This window comes from Pan paniscus, chromosome 9, assembly GCF_029289425.2.
Source record: "Pan paniscus chromosome 9, NHGRI_mPanPan1-v2.0_pri, whole genome shotgun sequence".
Taxonomy (NCBI): Eukaryota; Metazoa; Chordata; class Mammalia; order Primates; family Hominidae; genus Pan; species Pan paniscus.
Window position 1 is genome coordinate 3,863,402 of NC_073258.2, and position 20,525 is coordinate 3,883,926.

Consider the following 20,525-nt stretch of genomic DNA (forward strand, 5'->3'; position numbering starts at 1 on the left):
GTGGGGGCTACCAGGCCACCCTGCCCAGCAGTCACACGGTGCGGGGTGTGCCGTCTGGCCCAGCCTCCTCGCTCGTCATCTTTGTGCGGCGGCCTCAGAGCCACGTGGAGTTCTTACCCGGTGTGGCCCGGGCCCTGGGGGCCGACCTGTGCCCACGTGTGGCTGTCAGTAACTGTGTTTTCTCGCTCTGTTCTGCTGTAGTAAAGCAATGTTCAGTAAAAGCCTGGATATCGCTGAGGCCCATCCCCAATTCAGCAAAGAAGACAGGTATACACCCCGACCACCCGTCCCCGCACCTCCCAGCCCCAGACACGCTGTCCTGCCTCAGGCCAGGCAGGCACATGGGCGGGTCTGGTGGCGGGCTGGGCTGCAGGGCTCCTGCTGCGGTGAAGCCAGCCAGCAAGCCAGGCGAGGGCCCGAGGGCCAGGCAGAGGCCGAGGAGGAGGGGTGGGGCTGCTGAGGCGTGGCCCACGCCTGCCTGTGAGGGGACCACGCACCATGGCTTACAGGGCCTGGGGCTAGAGCCCGGCGTGGCTGCAGGCCGAGCCGCTCCTCCTGCCAGCCCCTGTGCTGTGTCCAGTGGGCCTCGGTGGCCCTGCTGCCCCTGGGGCCGGCCACAGTTGAAGCCGAGCAGCCGTCCTGTGCCCACCTGCAGGAACTGAGGAGGGCAGGAGGCGCCGCCGTCAAGAGGGGCCTCTACCTGGGGCCTCTACCTGGGGCCAGTTTTGCGAGCCTGGGCGGGTGGCGCCGCCCCCAAGGCTGCAGTGTGCTGGCTGCTGGTCGGGGTCCTTCTCTTTGAGCCCTGGCCCCGTGCCTACCTGGGACCCTCACCTGTGTGCCCTCACTCTGCCTGCCCTGGCTGCCCTCAGGGCTGGCGCCGTCTCTCCTGCCCCTGCCCCAGCAACTGTAGCTCAGTGTTCCCAGCAGCTGCCTGGCCGGATAGGACCAGGGCTCGGCCCCTCCACCCCGGGGTTTCCAGCACCTCTTCTGTCTTCCTCGTGCCCAGTCACGAGCTCTGGGCGGGCTCGACAGGAACCACAGGTCCAGGGCCTCACTGGTGGCTGCTGCCCCCATGAGGGCTGTCCACGCTCCCAGCTCAGCCCTGAAAGCTCTGGGTCCAGTTCCAGCCCTGGGTGTCATCCTGGCCCAGACAGGCTGGGTTGTGCATGGGGTCCCTGCCGCCTCCCTGCCCCTTGGCTGTGTCTGGTGAGGGAGTTGGAGGGTCGTCACCGTGGGGCCCAGCCCCCGGGTGTCCGGGAGCCAGGTGTGTGGCCAGTGTGGCACTCTCCACGGTCCGGGGCCTGGGCCGTGGTGTGGACTAGCGAGGCCCCTCGTGGCCGGCTGGCGGTGGGCAGGCCTGGTGGGCAGTGCAGGCCGGGCTTTTACTCTTCTCTGTCCTCTTCTCTTCGGCGGCTGCCTCGGCCCCTCCCTGCATTTCCTTCCTCCAAGGATGGCAGCTGCCACTGTCTGGGCGCGTGGGCGCCGGCTCGTCCGTGCAGTGTGGTGGAACGACGCACAGCCGTCCTGGTCCCTGCACGGGGGTGGCGGCCACACACCGGAGTCTCAGCCGGGCACGCCGGGCCAGAGCCTCCCTCCTGCTGTGTGCAGGTCTCAGGCTGAGTAGGGCACTGGTGGGACAAGGCCCCACCGTCCCTGCCAGCAGCTGCCCCAGCCTGGCCCTGCCCAGGCCCTCCTGGTTGTGGACAAGGGAAGGGCCGGCCGCTGACCCAGGCATCCCTCACGGGCATCTAGGGACATGGAGGACCAGGCTGCAGGCCCTGTGAGAGCTCAGCCAGGGGGGGCTTGGCAGGTGGGAGGCTGGAGCCAGCACGAGGCCTGGAGCAGAAGGGGCTGCATACAGGAAGCTCACAGGAAGCTCCCGTCTGTCCCCTCGTCCCTCGGTCCACCCCCACGCTGGATGGTCCTTTGCCGCGGCTGTCTGATGCCGTATCCTGTGCTGTGCCTGGGCTGCTGGCATGGGGTGGCCCCCACACGTGGGCTCTGATGGGGGCCCCAGTGGGGCTGGGCACAGCCAGGCACCCTGGGCCCTCCTGAATTGACAGGGTGTGCAGCAGGACCCAGGGCCTCGAGGCTCTTGGCCCGGGCTCCAGGCCTCCTGGAGGGTTTACCTGGGGGGAGCAGAGCCCAGCACCTGCTGCTCCACTGCCCGCTGGCTGAGCAGTGGCCCTGTACCTTGTGACCTCCAGGTCTCGGTCCATCAGCGGTGCCTCCTCAGGCCTTTCCACCAGCCCACTCAGCAGCCCCCGGGTGAGTGACCCCCCGCCCCCACCCAGCTCGGATGCACAGAGGCCCCAACCCTCCCAGTCAGCGTGTGCCAGGGTGGGGGCAGCCTCGCGGACCCTGGGAAGCAGCCCCAGACGCCCCCCCATGCCCGCGCTCCTGTGGCGGCTGCTGCTCTGTGGTGCAGGCTGCTCTGCTAACTGCACGCTCTTTTGTTTTGTTTGTTTTCTTGTGTGTCACTTGTTTTCTTTTGTGGCCAATCCTCCTGCCCATGCCTGCCTGCCTCCCCACCCTCCCGCTCCTGCCTGTTTCTTTCTGGTCCTCCTGTGCCGTGTGCATGCGGGGGACTGGGGTGCATGTGCCGCGCGGCTGCCCCCACCCCGCTCGCTCCCTGCGCCTCCCCGTAGCCTATTAGGAAGCTTGTCCTGCCCCCACCGCCCCCCGAGCCGCCCTTCGTGGCCCACCCCCTGGCCACCTCCACGGAGCCCGAAGCTTGTGGGAGCGCCTCGAGGCCTGGACACGTCCTCCCTCTGCAGGCCGCCCTGCGGCCCGACCCCAAGACCCAGACCTTGCCGTGCAAGGCCAAGCTGACCGACAAGCCTCTGCAGGGCACCAAGTCCAACCCCTTCCCGGCCAGCACCCCAGCCCAGCCTCCCGCCACTGGCCTTTGTCCCCAGCTGGCACCACCCCTGGGCCCGCCTGCCCTGCGGGTGCCCCCCCGGCCCCCACCCGCCGGGATTGAACCAAACACCAAATCTGTCCCCACCATACAGGTGACCCCTCACCCCTCACCAAGGGGCAGTCCCCTCCCCACCCCCAAGGGGACGCCTGTCCACACGCCAAAGGAGAGCCCGGCCGGCACGCCCAACCCCACGCCCCCGTCCAGCCCCAGCGTCGGAGGGGTGCCCTGGAGGGCGCGGCTCAACTCCATCAAGAACAGCTTTCTGGGCTCACCCCGCTTCCACCGCCGGAAACTGCAAGGTGAGTATCTGCCCGGAGGCGCCAGAGTGGGGCTGGGAGAGAGCAGAGGCTGCCTTGGGGAGGGCCCCGCCCGACAGTGCCAGACCAGTCCGCGGGGCCTGTAGCTGCAGGGGTGGCCTGGGCCTGCCCACGTCTCACTGTCCCGAAAGCGCCCAGCAGCAGCCTGTGTCCTACCTGTCGCACAGGCTGGTATCCCCTCCAGACGTTCTGTGTTCCTGAGTCTACCCACTCTGTGTCCTGGGGCCAGGCACACAGCAAGGAGAGCTGGCCACCGAGGGGGCACTGCCAGTCAGGAGGCCCCACGTGTGGGGCACCGAGGGCCAGCCAGTGCTGCTGGAGAAGGCACAGCCAACTTCAGCACCAGAGGCGGGGACAGCTCCCCTTAGCCTGGGGGCGCCACTGCCAGTGGGCCTCTAAGGTGGCCGGGAGCTGGGGTGGACCAGTGCCCCTGGGGGGCTGTCCCAGTGTGTGTGGGTGGACTCCTGATGACCCTGACCTCGGCGCAAGGTGGCCAGGGCAGGGGAAGGATGGAGCGGTCACCACGCCTTTCCTCCTGTTCATCCTGTGTGCACAGTTCCGACGCCGGAGGAGATGTCCAACCTGACACCAGAGTCGTCCCCAGAGTAAGTGGCCCCTGCTGGAGGCCTCCTGGTACCTGACACCAGGCTGGCCGGGAGAGGGGCATGGAACCCTTCCCCTATGGCCAACAGGGTGCTCCTTCTCCACGTGGCCCCACCTCCCACTGCAGGCAGGCCCGTCTCGGCCACTGAGTCTCTGAAGTTCGAATTCCTGGCTGTGAGGGGAAGGCCAGCCAGGGGAGGAGCCCCCAGCCCTGTTGAGAAGCTTCAGGCCTTGGGAGAGCCTAGGGTTGGCTGGAGGCGAGCAGGGGGTACACTGGGCAGAGTCTCCCCAGGGCCTGAGCTCGCCAAGGGCAAAGACCGGGTCGCTCAGGTCTCAAGGAGAAAGCAGCCCGTGTTAAGAACAAAGGGGCAGCAGGCCTGGTGGGAACACGTGTGCAGGGGCAGAGCAGAGCAGCCAAGCCGAGGTCTGGCCCCGCTGCCTTTCTGAGCCGTGAGAGGTGCCACTGCAGAGACTCTACAGCACCCAGGTGCTGAGATGCCCTGGGGGCCGCTGTGACTGGTGTCTGGACAAAGATGTCCCCAGAGAGACCTCTTCCCAGCGCCCAGGCCCTCTCCCTCCTCTCCACGATGGCCTCAGTCTCTGGGCAGTGTCTCGGAGACCAGGCGACTGGCGGTGTACACATATGAGCCTGCAGCGTGACCCCAGGCCAGGCAGCGGCAGAGAGCAGCGGTCAGGCTGGAGTCACTTCACAGGAGACCCCGGGAAATGAAGATGTGGCCAGCTGTGGACGGAGTAAGACAAGAACCTTCGTCCTGCTGCTGGCTTTAAACCAGGGGCCCCTGTGGAAACTGCTCAGTGCTAAGCCCCAGGAGCAGCATCTGCAGCCTGTGCCAGGATCCCAACCCAGTGGCCTTTCTGCGCCGATCAGGTGGCCCTTCCAGCTGGGTGCCCAGGTCGGAGGTGTGTAGGTATCGTCGCAAGCCCAGATGCACAGGGCTCAGCAGACTTGGGAACCTTCCGCCTAGGCCCTGACATTGCCGTTTCTGCTGCTACCAAAAGCTTTCATGAACAGACTCATAATTATCTTCCTCAGAGAAGGTGGAAAACATCGAAGCCGAGAAGGTGGCTTTGATGCCACTGTGGCTGCCTGCGCTTCTCCCCTCCCCCATCTTGAGATGGCCTGGAGGCCCTGACCCCTCTCAAGGGTCCGGCACGGGTGCCTCCCACAGCCTCACCCAAGGGCCCGGCACAGACACCCCTTCCCAAGGCTCCAGCACAGATGCCTCCTACAGCTCCACCCAAGGGCCCGGCAGAGATGCCTGCGACAGCCGTTCCCGAGGGTCCAGCACAGACGCCTCCCACAGCCCCACCCAAGGGCCCGGCACAGATGCCTGTGACAGCCCTTGTTGAGGGTCCTGCACAGACGCCTTGGACGAGGGTCCAGCACGGATGCCTCCCACAGCCCCTCTTTGGCGACAACTCGCTTGCTGGGGACCTGAGATAACCCCCAGCCCCAGCTGCTGCCAGGGACACGCAGGGCTGCAGGCTGGACACTCAGGGCTGATGTCCTTGAGTCTGAAGCGCTAGCTGGAAGCCCAGGCAGTTTCCAGGTTGCAGCCTCGAGGGGCGTTCTTTCCCCAGGAAGACTGAACCTGGCGGATGCACCCACCCTGTGAGGAAGGGTCCCCCGCCAGACTCAACAGGCGACTGATTTAAGTTCGTCTCATCTAAAAATAGCTTCGTAGCAACACCCAGACTAGTGTCCGGCCAGGCTGTGCACTGCCCACCACGTGGGTGCTGGAGTCACAGTGCAGGCCCCTCACCCCTCGTCGGCCTGGCCTCCCTGGGCCGTCAGGCATCTTTCACACATGGGACTATTTTTGCCAAATGCTGCACCCCTGGGCCTCAAAGCAGAGAGTCATGTTTGTACCATCTGTCCTGTCTCTTCGTCGGGCAGAACATCGACCATGTAGAAACTCACCTGTGCTTCCAGAACTGCCAGGCTGCCTTGTGCACTTCCTGGCTCCAGGCCCTGGCATGGGGCTGGGGTAAGGTCAGGGCCAGTGGTGGCCCTCGGAGCTTTGAACCCAGAACAGACAGCCGCCGAGACCGGCAGGACACTGAGGAGGCGTCGAGGGGCTGAGCGATGGTTGGACCTGGTCCCCGTGCTTGTCCGGCAGGACTCCCAGGCCGCACAGTGGCCGAGGAGGCAGCTCCAGGAATGGGCAAGGGAAAGGGGAGTTGAGTTGTGAGGCCGCTGGGAGGGGCCTCAGAATCAGTCGGGAGAGGGCACCACTGAGCCCCAGCCCTGCTGGCCCCTCCTCCCGGTCCCTGCCTCTGCCTCTCAGTGCACCTGGTTCCATCTCCAGGCAGCAACGGCAGGGGACGCCAGCAGAGCGTGCCACCTCTGTGAACAGCCACCCAGGCGCGCTCTGCCTGAGTCTCAGGGGCTGTGCTAGAGGCGCCTCTGGCCATGGTCCTCTCACGGCTGGGCTTCCTGGCCCCCGCGCTGGTGGGTGGGGTTCGGGTGCTCTTGAGCTGGAGAGCAGAGGGCCTCTGCATGTTGGGGTGAGCCTGCCAGCAAGACAGGAGTAGCCTTCTGTGGCCTCAGAAGCGCCTCCCCCCTCTCCTGTTGGAAGCGAGTTGCAGGCCCCGCCTGCTCCTGGGGGTGGGGGGCACAGCTGACTTCAGGAGCCCAGCTTGAGCCACCTCTCACAGCGGCCTTGGTGAGGGGGGGCTCACCTGTGGGGGGCTCACCTGTGGAGGGCTCACCTGTGGAGGGCTCACCTGTGGAGGGGCATCCCCAGACTTGGGAGTGGGTGGCATATGGGCCAGGGTCAGGGCGTTAGGGCTTGGAGAAAGGTTAGGGTTAGGGTTGGGGTTAGAGCCACGGTGATGGTCAGGGCATATGGGCTAGGGTTAGGGCGTTGGGGTCAGGGCCATGGGTTCTGGCTAGCACTGTGGAGACAGCCGTTTCTATCACACAGCAATTGAAGATTCCGCCGTTCCAACCCCAGATTCGAGGGAGGCAGGGGTGTGGACGGTACCACACCTCAATCCTCACAGCCTCTGTCTCCCACTGCCCAGGCTGGCCAAGAAGTCCTGGTTTGGGAACTTCATCAGCCTGGAGAAGGAGGAGCAGATCTTCGTGGTCATCAAAGACAAACCTCTGAGCTCCATCAAGGCTGACATCGTGCACGCCTTCCTGTCGGTGAGGCCACAGGGCGCCGGGGGAGGCAGGCAGCCCTCCCAACCCCACACGGCCCAGCCCCGAGAATCCAGCCTCCTCACTTAGACAGGACATGTCCACGCACACAGCACGGATGTCCGCTCACCCGTGGGCCTGCCTGGCCGCCTTCACTGGACAGGCGCTCTGTCCTGCCCACCCTCGTGAGGGAGGGGTCACTGCCCATCTGGGGTGCTTGGCCTGCGGAGGGAGTCAGGGCTTTGCTCACTGGTCCCCAGCAGCCCTAGGTGTGTGCCGGACAGGCCTGGGCAGCTGGCATGTGGGGCAGAAGGAAGGCTCCGACTGGGTGGGTCTCAGAGGGTGACATTTCCATCAGACTCAGGGAGAAGGCCTTGTGAGGCTATGGCCCCAGGGACCCGTGGGGCTCTGCTGGCCCTCAGTGGACAGCCCCAGCCCTCAGGTGTCTCAGTTTCCCTGGTCTCACCCTGCCCTCGGAGGCCGGGTGGCTCTCCACAGAGTGGTCGCGCTCAGGGTCTTGGGTGGGCTTCATTTGTCTTTGCTGGGCATCTTTGGGTTAGGAGAGCAGAAAGGCCCTAAAAGCCTCAAATGGAGAAAGTTTGTCGCCAGGACTCCAGCACCCAGTCCCATCAGGACGCCCCTTCCTTGCCGGCCCTGCCCCACCCTGTGCTGCACCCAGCGCCCAGGCATCACAGGGGCTGCCCCCCACCCGCCTCCCCCACCGCCCCCAGCCTGCCTCCCCAGGGCTGCTGTCCTGCCCTGTGCTCACCACTGCCCAGGCGCCCTCCCTGGCCCCAGGATCTTGGCAAGATCAGGCCGTGGTTCGCTGTGGCAGCCTCTCTAGCTAGGGACTGGCCTCCACCCCACCATATGCTCTGCCCCCGGGCACTCAGGCCACTGCTGCCATGGCTGCAGCTGAGCTTCCCTTACGCTGTGGGGACAGCTTGGAGCCCCTGCAGAAGGCTCCAGGGCCAGGAGAGCCCAGCGCTGGGCAGGGCAGGGCGGACCTCAGACTGCACTTGGACCCTGGCCTCAGGGGTCCTCAGCGTCCCCGTCCCCACAGGCTGCTCACTTCCTCGGCCTCCTCCCTCACCACATCCCTTCATGCTGCCCCTGGTTGCCACGGCTAACCTCAGACTCAGCAGTGGCCTCAGCCCCTCCCCATGCCGGCCCCAGTGAGGCGGCCGTGTGCCGGCCTGGGCCCTGTGCGCTGGGCGGCCCTGAGTTCTGCTTCCTGCAGCTGCCCCCTCGGTACTGTGAGGCCCACCCAGCCGGCGCCCAGCACCATAGGTCCCGCAACCAGTGGGAGTCCCAGGAAGCCCCAGCAGGAGGGCACAGCCCCGGCCCCGCCCTTGCACCTCCCTCTCAGTGGCAGCTCCCAGACCCCCCACCTCCCACTCAGCTCCACCCTGGACCCCCACCTCAGGCTGCAGGGGTCACCTTCCACCTCCATCTTTGCCCTTAAGGCTCCTCTGTAAGGTCCTGGTCATCCTGTGCTGTGGCTGCCTGAGAAAAGCCCGGCAGGGGCTTAGCTGTGCCCGCTAAGTGGACCAAAGCTTTGGAGGGTGGGGGCTGGAAACGCCCCTCCCCCTGCTCCAGCCGTCTCCAACCGCACTGTGCCCCTCACAGAAGCAGAGGTGCCTGGGTGCTCACAATGTGTGCACGGTGGGGCTGGCTCGCCCCAGGGCTGCCTCCCCAGAGGGCCAGGGTGGGACCGGCCATGCCAGCCACGCTCACGCTGCTCTCTCTCCACAGATTCCCAGTCTCAGCCACAGCGTCATCTCCCAAACGAGCTTCCGGGCCGAGTACAAGGCCACTGGGGGGCCAGCCGTGTTCCAGAAGCCGGTCAAGTTCCAGGTTGATATCACCTACACGGAGGGTGGGGAGGCGCAGAAGGAGAACGGCATCTACTCCGTCACCTTCACCCTGCTCTCAGGTGAGCTGGCGCCCCCGGGGCGGCTCCCGGCCCAGGCCCGTCCAGGGCGTAACCCCCTGTCTCCCCTAGGCCCAAGCCGTCGCTTCAAGAGGGTGGTGGAGACCATCCAGGCCCAGCTGCTGAGCACACACGACCCGCCCGCGGCCCAGCACTTGTCAGGTGAGGCGGGCTCAGCTCCGGCCAACCTGCGGCCTGCGAGTGGGGCGTGGCCAGCTGGTGCTGCGCGGACGGGAGGCGTGAGGACCCGGGCGCAGCCTCCTGGCCCCTCTTGACGGACGCCCCCACCTCCCTGCCCCGAGCTGTGGCTGCACCCCTCAGGGAGCAGGGCCCCTCCCTGGCCCGGCGGGACCACCCGCCTCGCCTCTGCACGCCAGGGACATAGGGCGCAGCCGCACCACACTGAAAGGCGCCTCTTGTCCACCGTAGAACCCCCCCCACCAGCGCCAGGACTAAGCTGGGGTGCTGGGCTTAAGGGCCAGAAGGTGGCCACCAGCTACGAGAGTAGCCTCTGACGCTGGCAGGTAAGGCGCCCGGCCTGTGCTGGGGCGGGGAGGGGCTGCGGGCAGGTCCTCGGCGGAGCCAGGCTGGCCCTGAGCAGGGCCCTCCATGCCCACCCACAGGTCTCGGCCCTGGACAGGCCAAGCATGCCCCGGGCGGCCCATCTGCTAGGGCAGCCCGCACAGGCCCTGGGAGAGCAGTGACAAGGCCCTGCCCTCGGGGCTCCCCGCCATGGCACCCTAGGAGGGCCGCGGGCTGCCTGACGGGCTGTGACTTCTCATCTCTCCAAACTTCCTGACAGCCCAGGGCCATGCCTCCAGCAGGGGAGAGGGGCTTGAGCCCAGCCAGAGCGGGGGCTTCACCACAGCCTGATGGGCTCACGCAGGGGAGGGTTGCCCCAGCCCGGAACCACCAGGGTCTAGGAGCCCGAGGGTCCGTGCCACTCAGCATACGGCAGGGAGGGCTCCCCCCACTCCCCTGGGCCCACGTGTGGTGGGGGCAGGGCGGAGCACTGGGCACATGCATGGGCCTGGTCTGTCAGCAAGGGGGTGTGGGTGTGCCTCTGAGTGGTGGCACGGCGTGGGGGCGCTGGGCGGCGTGGGGGAGCACCCGGCTGGACCCTGGGGGTCCCCTCTCCCAGCCTGCATCTCCGCAGCTCCGTGGCCTGCTAGGGTCACCTCCTGTGTTTCCGTGTGGGGTCCTGGAAGCCAAAGAGGGCCCCCCTGCCCCTCCCCGTGACATCCTCATTCCATCATCATGCCATCACCTGTGGGAGCCCCCCCAGAGTGGGCTTCACCTTGCTGCGGGCTGGGGGCTGAGGTCCCCAACAGCCCTGGCCCTAACCGAAGCCCCAGTGGGTGGAGGAGTAGCCCCCTTCTCCTGATTTTGGGAGCCAGGCTGGCACAGCGGGCAAGGAGGAGCAGGGTTCCAGGTGCTCGGCCCCGCAGGTACACGTGGCGCTGCCCTACAGCGGAGGCCATGCCGTCGGCCGGCAGCAGCCTCTGAGCCTTGAAAGCCTTCATCTTAGGAAGGGAAACCGAGGCCAGGGAACGACAGGGCAGCCACCAAGGCCAGGGATAGACAGGGCTTGTCCAGTAGGGCAAGCAGAAACGGGCCCCGGGGTGCTGCCCAGGGTGTCCCCGCACCTGAGCAGCCATCTGGGTGCCTCAGTCGAGCGCTTCTGCGTGGGCTGTAGGTAAAGCTCCCCCAGCCTGGCCCCTTAAAGTGTGGTACCGCCTGTCAGCACGCAGCACTCCCCTGGAGCCAACTCCAAGCCCCTCTCCATTCCTGCCCCGGACCCTGACCTCAGTGGAGCCCACTGCAGAGGCTCTTGGGGGCCTATTCTGGGCCCCATCTGTCTCCCTGTGGACTTGGGGAGCCCAGCCTGTCCCCGTGATCTCGCTACGCCCAGCCCTTCCCAGCCCTGCCCCCCTCCCACACTGGATGCTTTTGTCCAGTGAGCCCAGCTCCAAGGATGTGTGGAAGGTGGCTAGCCAGCAGGGGGCCTCCTCAGACACTGCCCACCCTCCCAGAGACCGCGGCCGAGGGAGGGGAGGCTGAGAGCCCCCAGTGAGCAGGCACAGGCAGACCAGGGCATGTGTCCACCCTGTGCAGGCGCCAGTGAGGGCCTTGAGGGAGTAGCCCCTCCCAGGGCCTTGCTCCCACCCCAGTCCTGGCAGCACCAACATCCCCAGGCCCAGCAGTAGGGAAGAGGGCCGAGGAAGAGGGTGCCTGCCTTGAGTTGAGGGGCAGCCGGAAGCCACAGGGCCCTGGAGCTGCCGAGTGGCACAGTGAGGATGCAGGCCACGGCCAGGGCAGGGTTGTCAGCCCAGGGGAGGGGCTAGGCCCACCCAGGGCACCGGCCATATCCAGGCTCAGGCTCAGGCTGCTGGAGGTCCGGCTGCTGCCCAGGTGGCTCCGCCTTGTTCCCTGCCTCCGCAGCCCCGCCTCACTCCAGGCCCTGCCCCTGCACTGCCCCTTATAAGCCCCGCCCCCTCTGGCTCTGGCCCCCCCCAGTATTCCCCACCCATGCCTCTGGGGCCCTACCCACTCCTGGCTCCGCCCCCTCCCCATCGAGGCTGTGGGCGTCCAGCCAGAAGGCCCAGGACAGCCTTTCACTCACTCCCTCCCTCCTCTCTCCATTCTGTACTCCAGACACCACTAACTGTATGGAAATGATGACGGGGCGGCTTTCCAAATGTGGTAAGAATCCCCCACGCTCACCTGGCACCTCCACCTGCCACTTCACCGCTCACCCTCAGCCCGCTGTGGCCGCCACCTGCCGCCCGGGTTGTCCCGGCCTCCCTGTGTAGATGTAGGCACCCAGCAGCCCAGATCCGGCCCCATCCTCTACCAGGAGCAGCCCAGGTCGCTCCCCCACCACAGCAAGCCCAGGCGGGGTTCCTGGCCAGACTCACCTCTGCCAGGCCCTAGGATCAGGGCAGGCCCAAGAAGGGGCTCCCAAGGCCTGAAGCCAGTGAGGGTCCCACTGGTCCCACTGGTGCAGGCTGTGGCCTAGGGGAGGGGCCGGTGCCCATCCCTCTGTCCACTGGAGGCTGTGCCTGGCAGGGAGCGGAGGGGCCCACAGCTCAGGGCTCAGGTGGGGGTTAGGCTTAGGAAGTGGGATTGAGGGGCCTCCATCGACACACCTGGGCAGTGAGCACAGGGCCCCAAGAAGGGTGGGCTCCCCATTTCCGCCCCTCTTCTCAGGACTGCCCCCATCCCAGGGACCCGGGACATGACTCTAGCTGCCTGCCCCCAGCCCCCGAGCCTGCCTCCCACATCCACCCCTCCATGCTTGTCCACCCATCTGTTCATCTGTCTGTCTGCTGCTAAACTGTGTCCAAGCTGGCCAGGGGTCGGGCTTCAGGTCTCTCTGGGGAGGTGTGGTGGGCACACCCTCTCCCTGTCATCCACTGGGCTTCATGCAGTGGGGCCAGCAGCTGCCCCCAGGGTCCTGCGAGGCTTCAGAGCTCCCAGCAGGCCCTTGTCTTTACGCTGCCATCTCCGGAGTTGGGGTGGGTCGGCCCTCACGGCTGCAAGGTGGGGAGGGAAGGGGGGTGGGGCAGGGCCTTCCGGGCCAGGCCTTGGTGGGGAGGGAGGGGTCTCACCACCTGCCCCGAGCCTCACTTCGCCAAAGGAGCACTGGGTCCTGCGCAACCGCTCGGAGGCGCTAGGGTCCTAAGCTCCTGGCCCCACGGCGCACAGCTTCCCCACCGCACAGCCCCCAGCATACAGGGCCCCTGCTGGCCGCCGCCTGCCCACCCTGCTTGCCGCCCACCGGTCCCCGCTCGGCCCCATCTCAGCCTCATCTCTGGGTTCTTTTCCCTCGTCGAGGCCCCTTCGTTCATTTGTTTGTTTGTTCTCTTTCTCTCTCCTTCCCTCCCCTCCTCTTTCTCTCCCCCTTTTTTTTCTTTTTTCTTTCTTTTTTTTTTTTTTTTTTGTCTCTGTTCTGTGTACCCAGGCAGCCCATTGAGTAACTTCTTTGACGTAATTAAACAACTTTTTTCAGACGAGAAGAACGGGCAGGCGGCCCAGGCCCCCAGCACGCCCGCCAAGCGGAGTGCCCACGGCCCACTCGGTGACTCCGCGGCCGCTGGCCCTGGCCCCGGAGGGGACGCCGAGTACCCAACGGGCAAGGACACGGCCAAGATGGGCCCGCCCGCCGCCCGCCGCGAGCAGCCTTAGACACACTAGCCCCCCCCCCCCCCCAGCACAGCACTGACAGCGGCTGCCTCGCCGCCCGCCGCCCGCCCTGCCCCGAGTGGACCCGCGGCCGCGCCGCCCGTCCGTCCAGACTGTTCTCAGAGCCTGGGAGGAAAGGAAAGGGGCGTTGGGGCCGGCCTGTGGGCTGCGCCGCCCGCGCCCGCTCTCTTTTCTCTCTGTCTCTGCCTCTGCCTGTCTCTGACGGCATCGCTTGTTTCCACTCTGATACCAGGAATTATCCCGAAAAGTTAACATGTCACCTCCACGAGGCCATCCTCTGTGACCGAAGGCAGCTGCTGCGGACCCGCCCTCCCTCCGCTCCTGCTGTTGCTGCCGGGCAGCGAGGCCCAGCCCAGCGCCCCGTCCACCCCGCGGCAGCTCCTCGCCTCAGCTCCGCACGGCCCGTGGGAGGAGGGCCAGGCTCGGGGGAGCCTCCTCCAGCCCGGCCGACCCGGACTCCCGGTCACCTGACCCCTCAGCAAGAACAGCCTGCCTGGTGGCCGCCTGGGGCCAGGACCCCCGGTGGGCGACGTAGCCACAGGAACAGACCCCGTCCACCCCGTCCACCGCCTCCCCGCCGCACCTGGAGGCCTCCTCGCAGGCCCGTGCCCCGCCTCCCTGGCCGCGCCGCCTCCGTGTAGTCTTGGCCTCCTCGGGCTGCCTCCCGTCCTCTCGTCTCACCCGCGCCTCCCTTGCCTCATCTGGGGCGGCTGTGGGCTCTGGCGCTCCTCTCTGGCTGAGGTGGAAACAGAGACACCCTGCGGCACCAGAGCCTTCCCAGCAGGCCAGGCCGCTGGGCTGGGATCAGTGTTATTTATTTGCTGTTTTAATTTATGGATTCTCCGCACCTCTGTTCAGGGAAGGGCGGCGGCCACATCCCCTGCCGTCTGCGCGTCTCAGGCAGTGGGGGGACTGGGGCCAGGGCGCCCTCTGAGGACAGAGCTGGTGGGGCGCGGGGGGGCTGGCGAGCTACTGTAAACTTTAAAGAATTCCTGCAAGATATTTTTATAAACTTTTTTTTCTTGGTGGTTTTTGGAAAAGGGTGTGGGGGCGGGGGCGCCGCTGGGGCAGGGCCAGGTTTTGTGTTTTAGTCCCTTGCTCCCGCTTCTTTCTACACACACATCTAAAGACGGTGCGGTTCGCTCTGTCATGGGTTCCGTCTCTCTCTGTGGAGAAGCAGCTCCACCTCTGGGGGGGCTCGGGGCAGAGGGGCGGTGTCTCGTAGCGGGCGGCAGCGCCAGCGCCCCTCTGTCAGGCTGGGGCAATCTTGGTTTTGTGTCCAAAGGTGAAGGGGTAGGAGGAGGGCCCTCAGCTGGCCCTCCCCACACACAGGACGGCAGGGGCACTGTGAGGCTTTTCTTATTAAAATGAAAAAATTGAAAAAAAAAAAAGAAAAAAAAAGGACAAAGAGTCGGTGGCGCTCCTCCGCAGGGCGTTCTGTGCAGAGCGAGGCCCAGGGCGCAGCCCTCAGAGGGCTGCAGGCCCACCCTGCCCAGTGCCCGCCGCCGTGCTTCACCCCAGCTCCAGCTTCTGTGTTCCCTTCCGCCCATGTGCCCAGCCCTCCCAGGCGGGCACAGCCCAGGTGCAGCGGCCGTGGGGGGCGGCGGGTCTGATGCATGCCTCTGCCGTGGAGTCGTCTGTCTGCTTCGGTGCCTGCCCCTGCCTCCCACCCACCTCGTGTATAGATTTTAACGCTTCTGTTAACATTAGGCCTCTGCCACAGGCTGGGATTTCTATACATAAGAACAAAAGCAAACACCTAGGACAGCAAACGCCAGGCGGTACAGGCGGGAAGGGGCTCTCCACGGAGATCGAGGACACGAAGCAAACTGCCTCTTGCTTGCCTTCCCCTTTTGTGCTTCGGACACACGCGGACTCCAGCAGGCACCACGGAAATGGGCAAGCCCCTGCAGTGTACCCCTGTCATAACTGTGAGCAGCTGCAGCTCCGGAACAATAAATCCCTTCCGCAAAGACAGCGACGCAGGTCTTCATCTGGGCAGGGCGGGCGCGCAGGGCTCTGTGACAGCCCGGGACAGCTTCTTGTTCCCCACTTGCAGCCCCTGGGCTGCGCCAGTGTGAATGCAGCTACCCTCTGCCCAGCTGAAGGGGGTGAGATTCCGGGCGGCCAAGGTCAGAGGTCACTTCCGATGTGTGGGGCCATCCCCCGAGGCTGCCCCAGCCTGAGGCGGGCTCCCGTTGAGGGCCAGGGCCTGGGCGGAGCACTCTTTGCACGGCACCTCTGCCACCCCACAAGGCCTGCACGGCCACTCAGGGCCTGGGCCTTTTCCTGGAGAATGAGCCGCCTTCCCACTCCTTACTTGGGAAGGGTCCGGATAGGGTGCCATGACCCAGCCTTGGGAGTGAGGGGCCCAGGCTGAGCACAGCCCCTGGAGCTAGAGCGGGGATGGTCCCAGCCATACCTGCCACAGAGGGCAGCCAGGGCCGTGGGCTCCACTGGCACGACGCCCTGGCCCAGCTGCCCCTCTGCCGCCGCAGCAGAAGGGCAAGTCCAGGCCCATGCTGTGTGAGGCCAGTGGCCGGGAGTCCACCGCAGCCTGGAGGAGGCCAGCAGCAGGCCTCAGCAGGGTCCAGGCAGAGACTGCAGCGTCCACAGAGCTGCCCTGGGAGGCCCACGCACACTCCCCTCCCACGTGAAGGACTCAGATGCGGCCGGACTGCACCCAGCTGTCTATCATTGGAGCAGGTGCTAAGCACATGGCTTGGAGGGGGGAGATGGCGATGGGGTGGGGGCCACATCCCTGGTCTCAGCCCAACAGAAGCTAGTAGCTGTCCCACCTCCATTGTGACAAAACGTCCCCAGACATTGCCATGAGTCTCCTGGTAGGGGACAGAATCACCCCCAGGTGAGAGCCACTGCCCTGAACTTCAAGCTGTGCCTGTACCCATCTCTCTGGAGGGAGCCAGGGGGTCACCATGTTTGTCAGGCTTAGTTAGCTCAGGGCTCCGCTCAGAGCCCAGGACACAGAGGGAAGCTGAGCCGTCCTCTGTTTGACCCTGGACTGCCAAGCGGCTGAGCTCACAGGAGGTTGGTACCCTGAAGAGAAGGCACTTGAGAGGGGCCCAGGGAATCAGGATCCATTCCAATCCCTGGATTACAGTTTCCTGGTTCATTTTACCTTAAGAAACAGGCTGAGGAAAGGAATTTGGCTGCTACGGTTCAGTGAGGCACAGGACAGTCTGTGGGGTCGCAGGCTACTGGCCCTGGACCGGAAGCCTTCCTGACCTGTGGTCCTGCAGCTGCTTCTCTGAGAGCGGCTGACACACGCACTCCTGGCCCTCCTCTAAACATTCACGGTGAGAAGTCAGCCTTCTCAGGCCCATGACTGGAGGCCCAAAAGGAAACAGTGTGTCAAGAGTCCTCCCAGCTCCCCACTGCTCAGGAAGGGGCTGTGTCCTGCAGTCCCACTTCTGACACCAAGCTCTCTTGGTTGTAAGTAACAGAACCCAAAGCGAGCTAAGCCAGAATCTGCTGGTTTATATAAAAAATGAAAACAAATATGGCAGGACTTCTGATGTGGCAGACACTAGTCTCACTTTACACCAGTTGGTCCTCACATCATTTCTATGAAGAAATTAAAATGGAGATTGAAAAAGGATGTGGTGGCCGGTCTGCCCACCTAGAGGATGGCTTCACAGTCCTGGTCCTCAGTTCCCAGGTGGCTAATCTGACGGGCACATCTGGGCTCAGAGCCTGCCATGGCCTGGCCTGAGAGCTAGGGCCCTGGTGAACGAGCCGACTGGTGAGCCCACCCATGGGATGGCAGGTGGGTGGCGGGGGACGACAGTCTGACCCACCTCCTGTACAGGACGCAGGCGGGAGATGGGTGCTCCAGGGAGGGGCCCTGCACATAGCAGTCCAGGCCTAGGTCTGCTCCATGGGGAGCCTGCCCTGGGCTTTTCCGTCAGCTGAAGGCAGAGGCACAGAGCCCCAGCCTCCTAAGCTATAAGATGGAACAATTCCTGGTGTCACAAAGCCTCAGAGCTTGCAGGAGGCTGATGCCCACATGCCAGCTTCAAGGTGGGGCGTTCCAGCTGCCCTGCTCCCATCCCCTGCCAGGGAGCTCACCACAGGTGGACTGGCCCTGCCTCCCCGTCCTGCCTGCCTCCTGCCCTCCAGTGGTGTGGTGCCCAGGCCCTCTGCCCTAAGTCCAGTGCCTCCCCACTCACTCCAGTGACTTCTCCCCATCCCACCCCAACTCCCCACCACCAACCCAAGTCTCTTGGTGTGATCTGGCAAGGGGTCGGGGTCAGCAGAGAGCCAGAGAGGAGGAGGCCAGCAACAGGAGGGAGAACCAGTGGCGACTTTCCAGGCAGCGGGGCCTGCTGGAGAGCGGGCAGGGCTGACAGACGTGCAGGGAACACTACCCGGGGAGCCACGTTCGTGCCAGCCAGACTGGCACAGTCTACACTGTGGGTCTCATGCCGGGGAGTTGGGCCCTCTTGTGCACCTGCCCCCAGGACCCTGTAAGAACGCCTTGGCCTGCTTGGTAGATGCATTGTCTCCTGTGGTTTCCTATCACCGCCATAGTTACCGCAAAGTAAGAAGCTTAAAACACCAATACCTCACAGTCCCAGAGTCAAGGACTGGGCAGGTCTCACTCAAGAGGTCTCCCTGGTCTAGAATCAAGGTGTGCTCCTCCTGGAGGCTCCAGGGGAGGACCTGTGGCCGCCTGCATCCCGTGGCCCGGGGTCTCCACCTTCGCAGCCAGGAGCGTGGGTGGAGCCTCCTCACAGCCGTGTCCTGCGCATCCCAACCTGCGTCCAGCTTCCACAATGAAGGCCTCGTGCTCTCACTGGGCCCAGACCATCTCTGCCTCTCAAGGTCAGCTGATTGCCTTAATCCCATCGCTGCTTTCATTCCCCTTTGCTGCTGGGTGGCACGTTCACTTCCATGGGACTAGATGTGGACATCACCAGTGGTAAGGGATGTCTCAGGCCGACCGCAGTACCCTCCCACTCCCGCTGCTTCACACCCATCCCACGTGCAAATGCATCCCTCCCCTCACGGCCCCAACAGTCTCCACCAAACGCAGCACCCAGTCCAGTCCCAAACCTCACGTACAGCTCATCAGCTCACAAGTCGCAAGTCGCACCCTCTAAGCTACCCCGATCAGGTATGGGTGACACTCTGGGCATTCCACCCTGGGGCAGTTTCCTCTCCATCTGTGGACCCCGAAAGCTAGAAAACCAGTTACCTGCTCCCAAAATACGACCAGAGAACAGACGCGGAATGCCAGTCACAGACACTCCTGTTTTCAAGGAAAGTTTGGCTGGGTGTGACGGTCCAGCACTTTCGGAGGCTGAGACAGAAGGGATCACCTGAGCCCAGGGGTTCAAGACCAGCCTGGGTAGTGAAACTTCAACTCTACAAAATATTTCAAAATCAGCCGGGCGTGGTGGCTCGCACCTGTGGTGCTGGCTACTCAGGAGTCTGAAGGGGGAGGATCGCTTGAGCCCAGAAGTCTGAGGCTGCAGTGAGCTAGGATTACCCAGCACTCCAGTTTGGGTGACGGTGAAACCCAGTCATTTATATGTGCATACACACACACACACACACACACACACACACACACACACACACGACACACAGAGAAAGCTGCAAGGTGCCTGTGTCGCTGCTCCCAAGAAATCCAAAATCCAGCTGGGCACACTTCTTCCGTCCCAGCAAGGCCTGGGAACTCCTTCTGTGGGTCCCAACTCTGCCTCTGTGCTGACACCTCCACCCTCAGGGCCATGCTGTCTATTTATGAAACGTAGCAAGTGTTTGCAGCTGAACAGTTTAGTCTGCTTCCTGCCTGCTGATTTTTGGGGCTCAAGAGCCTTTCATCACATCCCCTCTGCCTCAGTCCAAGCCAGCTGAGTTTCTGATGGTTTAAGAGCCCCTCGTGGTTCCCACAGGGCTTCACCGGATCCGTAAGACCCAAGGCTCGTCCACAGACCCAAGGCTCGTCCACAGACCTCCCACAGCGGTCCCTGCTTTCAGCATCTGCTTGGGTGACCCGGGGCATCCACCAGCCACAGGCTCGCCCTCCTCCAGGAGCTCTTGGTGTGGCCATTACTCCGAGCACACATTCCTGACAGTGAATCTCCTGACATCAGCATCTTCAGCTGAGAATTCCCGATGGCAGGGTGCTCACCCCTCTGCTAATGTCCTTCCCTCACTCAGTGGCCAACCTGAGCAGCGCAAGGGGCCCAGGCTGACCACCCGCGAGTGCTGCCCGCACGTGGCAACGGGACAGAGTACAGCTGCACCTCTGCCCCCATGGACGGGGCTCTCCCTGGCTCCCGTTCTTTCCTTTCCCTCTGAGCTCCCACCTGCACCTTTAACCCCACATGTCCGAGGATGGGCGGGTCAGAGCGGCTCTGACTCTTCTCAGAGCCCAGGCTGGTTCCTCCGAGCCCCTTGAGCACCGCTCGCCTCCATCCTTCTACCACCTGTTTAACAACATCACGGGCTTTTTCTATCACCCTCAAAATTCTTTCAGCCCAATTCCAAAGCCACTTCCACCTTTCTAGGTATTTGCTACAGCAGCGCCTCATGCCTAGAACCAAAATCTGCCTTCATCTCCTGTTGCTGCAGTTGCCATGAACTTCGTGGCTGGAGGCAAAATGAACTTACCTCAAACGGACCTCACCGGGCTAGTCTGCAAGGCCAGTTCTTTCTGGGTGCCTTCCTTTCCCAGCTTCTAGGAGCTGCCTGCACTGCTGACTCAGGCCCTTCCCACGCCGCGCTGTCTTCCTCCGCTGCCTCCCTGCTCAGTGCCCTTGGCTCTCCTGACAACACTGGGCCCATCCAGATAACCTCCCCTTCCTCAGGTCAGTGACCGGGAACCTGATTCCATCTGCAGCTTCCATCCTGCTGTGCTATCTAAGGAGACAGTCTCTTAGGATTAGGACACGGATCTCTTTTGGAGACCATCATTCTGCCTTTCAGAACACAGACCATAGATAGAGACTTAGTGAGCCATGGCTGCAGCTGGGGGCGAGGCTGAGCCCTCAACACTGAGACCCCCCTCAGTGTACAGGCCTCCTGTTCACGGAGGGAAATGGAGGCAGAGGCAGGAAGGCTTGACCAGGACTCCAGGTCTTACAGCAAGAACCCATCCCAGTGGAGGACAGCGCACAGCACAGTCCCCTCAGCCCAGGAGCGGGACAGGTCCACCAGACAATGGCCTAGCAGCAGGCGCCCCCAACGCCCAGCGCCAGCCCTCATCCCAGGCACCCTTCCCAAAGGAACTCATGCCCACGACTCCCACGTGCCCTGGGGACCCTGCAGCTGCATCCTGAGTGTGAGACCGGCACGAATGCGCGCCCTGGACACCTCCTAAGGCCGTCCCACGGGCTCCACACACAC

At 64.3% G+C, this 20,525-nt stretch overlaps 1 protein-coding gene across 19 annotated transcripts in view; it reads left to right on the top strand.

The window, feature by feature from the left end:
• BRSK2 (BR serine/threonine kinase 2) overlaps window positions 1–15,125 on the top strand; it is a 70,535-nt gene extending 55,410 nt beyond the window's left edge. For 2 of the 19 annotated variants that reach the window (XR_004664961.3, XR_004664958.4), the window contains exons 13-22: window positions 202–267; window positions 2,208–2,268; window positions 3,015–3,222; window positions 3,797–3,845; window positions 6,892–7,015; window positions 8,765–8,945; window positions 9,015–9,104; window positions 9,372–9,466; window positions 11,598–11,645; window positions 13,381–13,470. Coding sequence is in view for 13 of the 19 variants with exons in the window: in XM_034931902.3 (XP_034787793.1) it covers window positions 202–267; window positions 2,208–2,268; window positions 3,015–3,222; window positions 3,797–3,845; window positions 6,892–7,015; window positions 8,765–8,945; window positions 9,015–9,104; window positions 11,598–11,645; window positions 12,907–13,130 (1,051 nt within the window). In the remaining 6 variants the exon portion in view is untranslated. Of the gene's footprint in view, window positions 1–201; window positions 268–2,207; window positions 2,269–3,014; window positions 3,223–3,796; window positions 3,846–6,891; window positions 7,016–8,764; window positions 8,946–9,014; window positions 9,105–9,371; window positions 9,467–11,597; window positions 11,646–12,906 lie in introns of all 19 variants that reach the window. The other 17 variants (XR_004664963.4, XR_004664962.4, XM_057299055.2 and 14 more) reach the window with 13 other exon arrangements.
• Window positions 15,126–20,525: the final 5,400 nt, after the last annotated feature.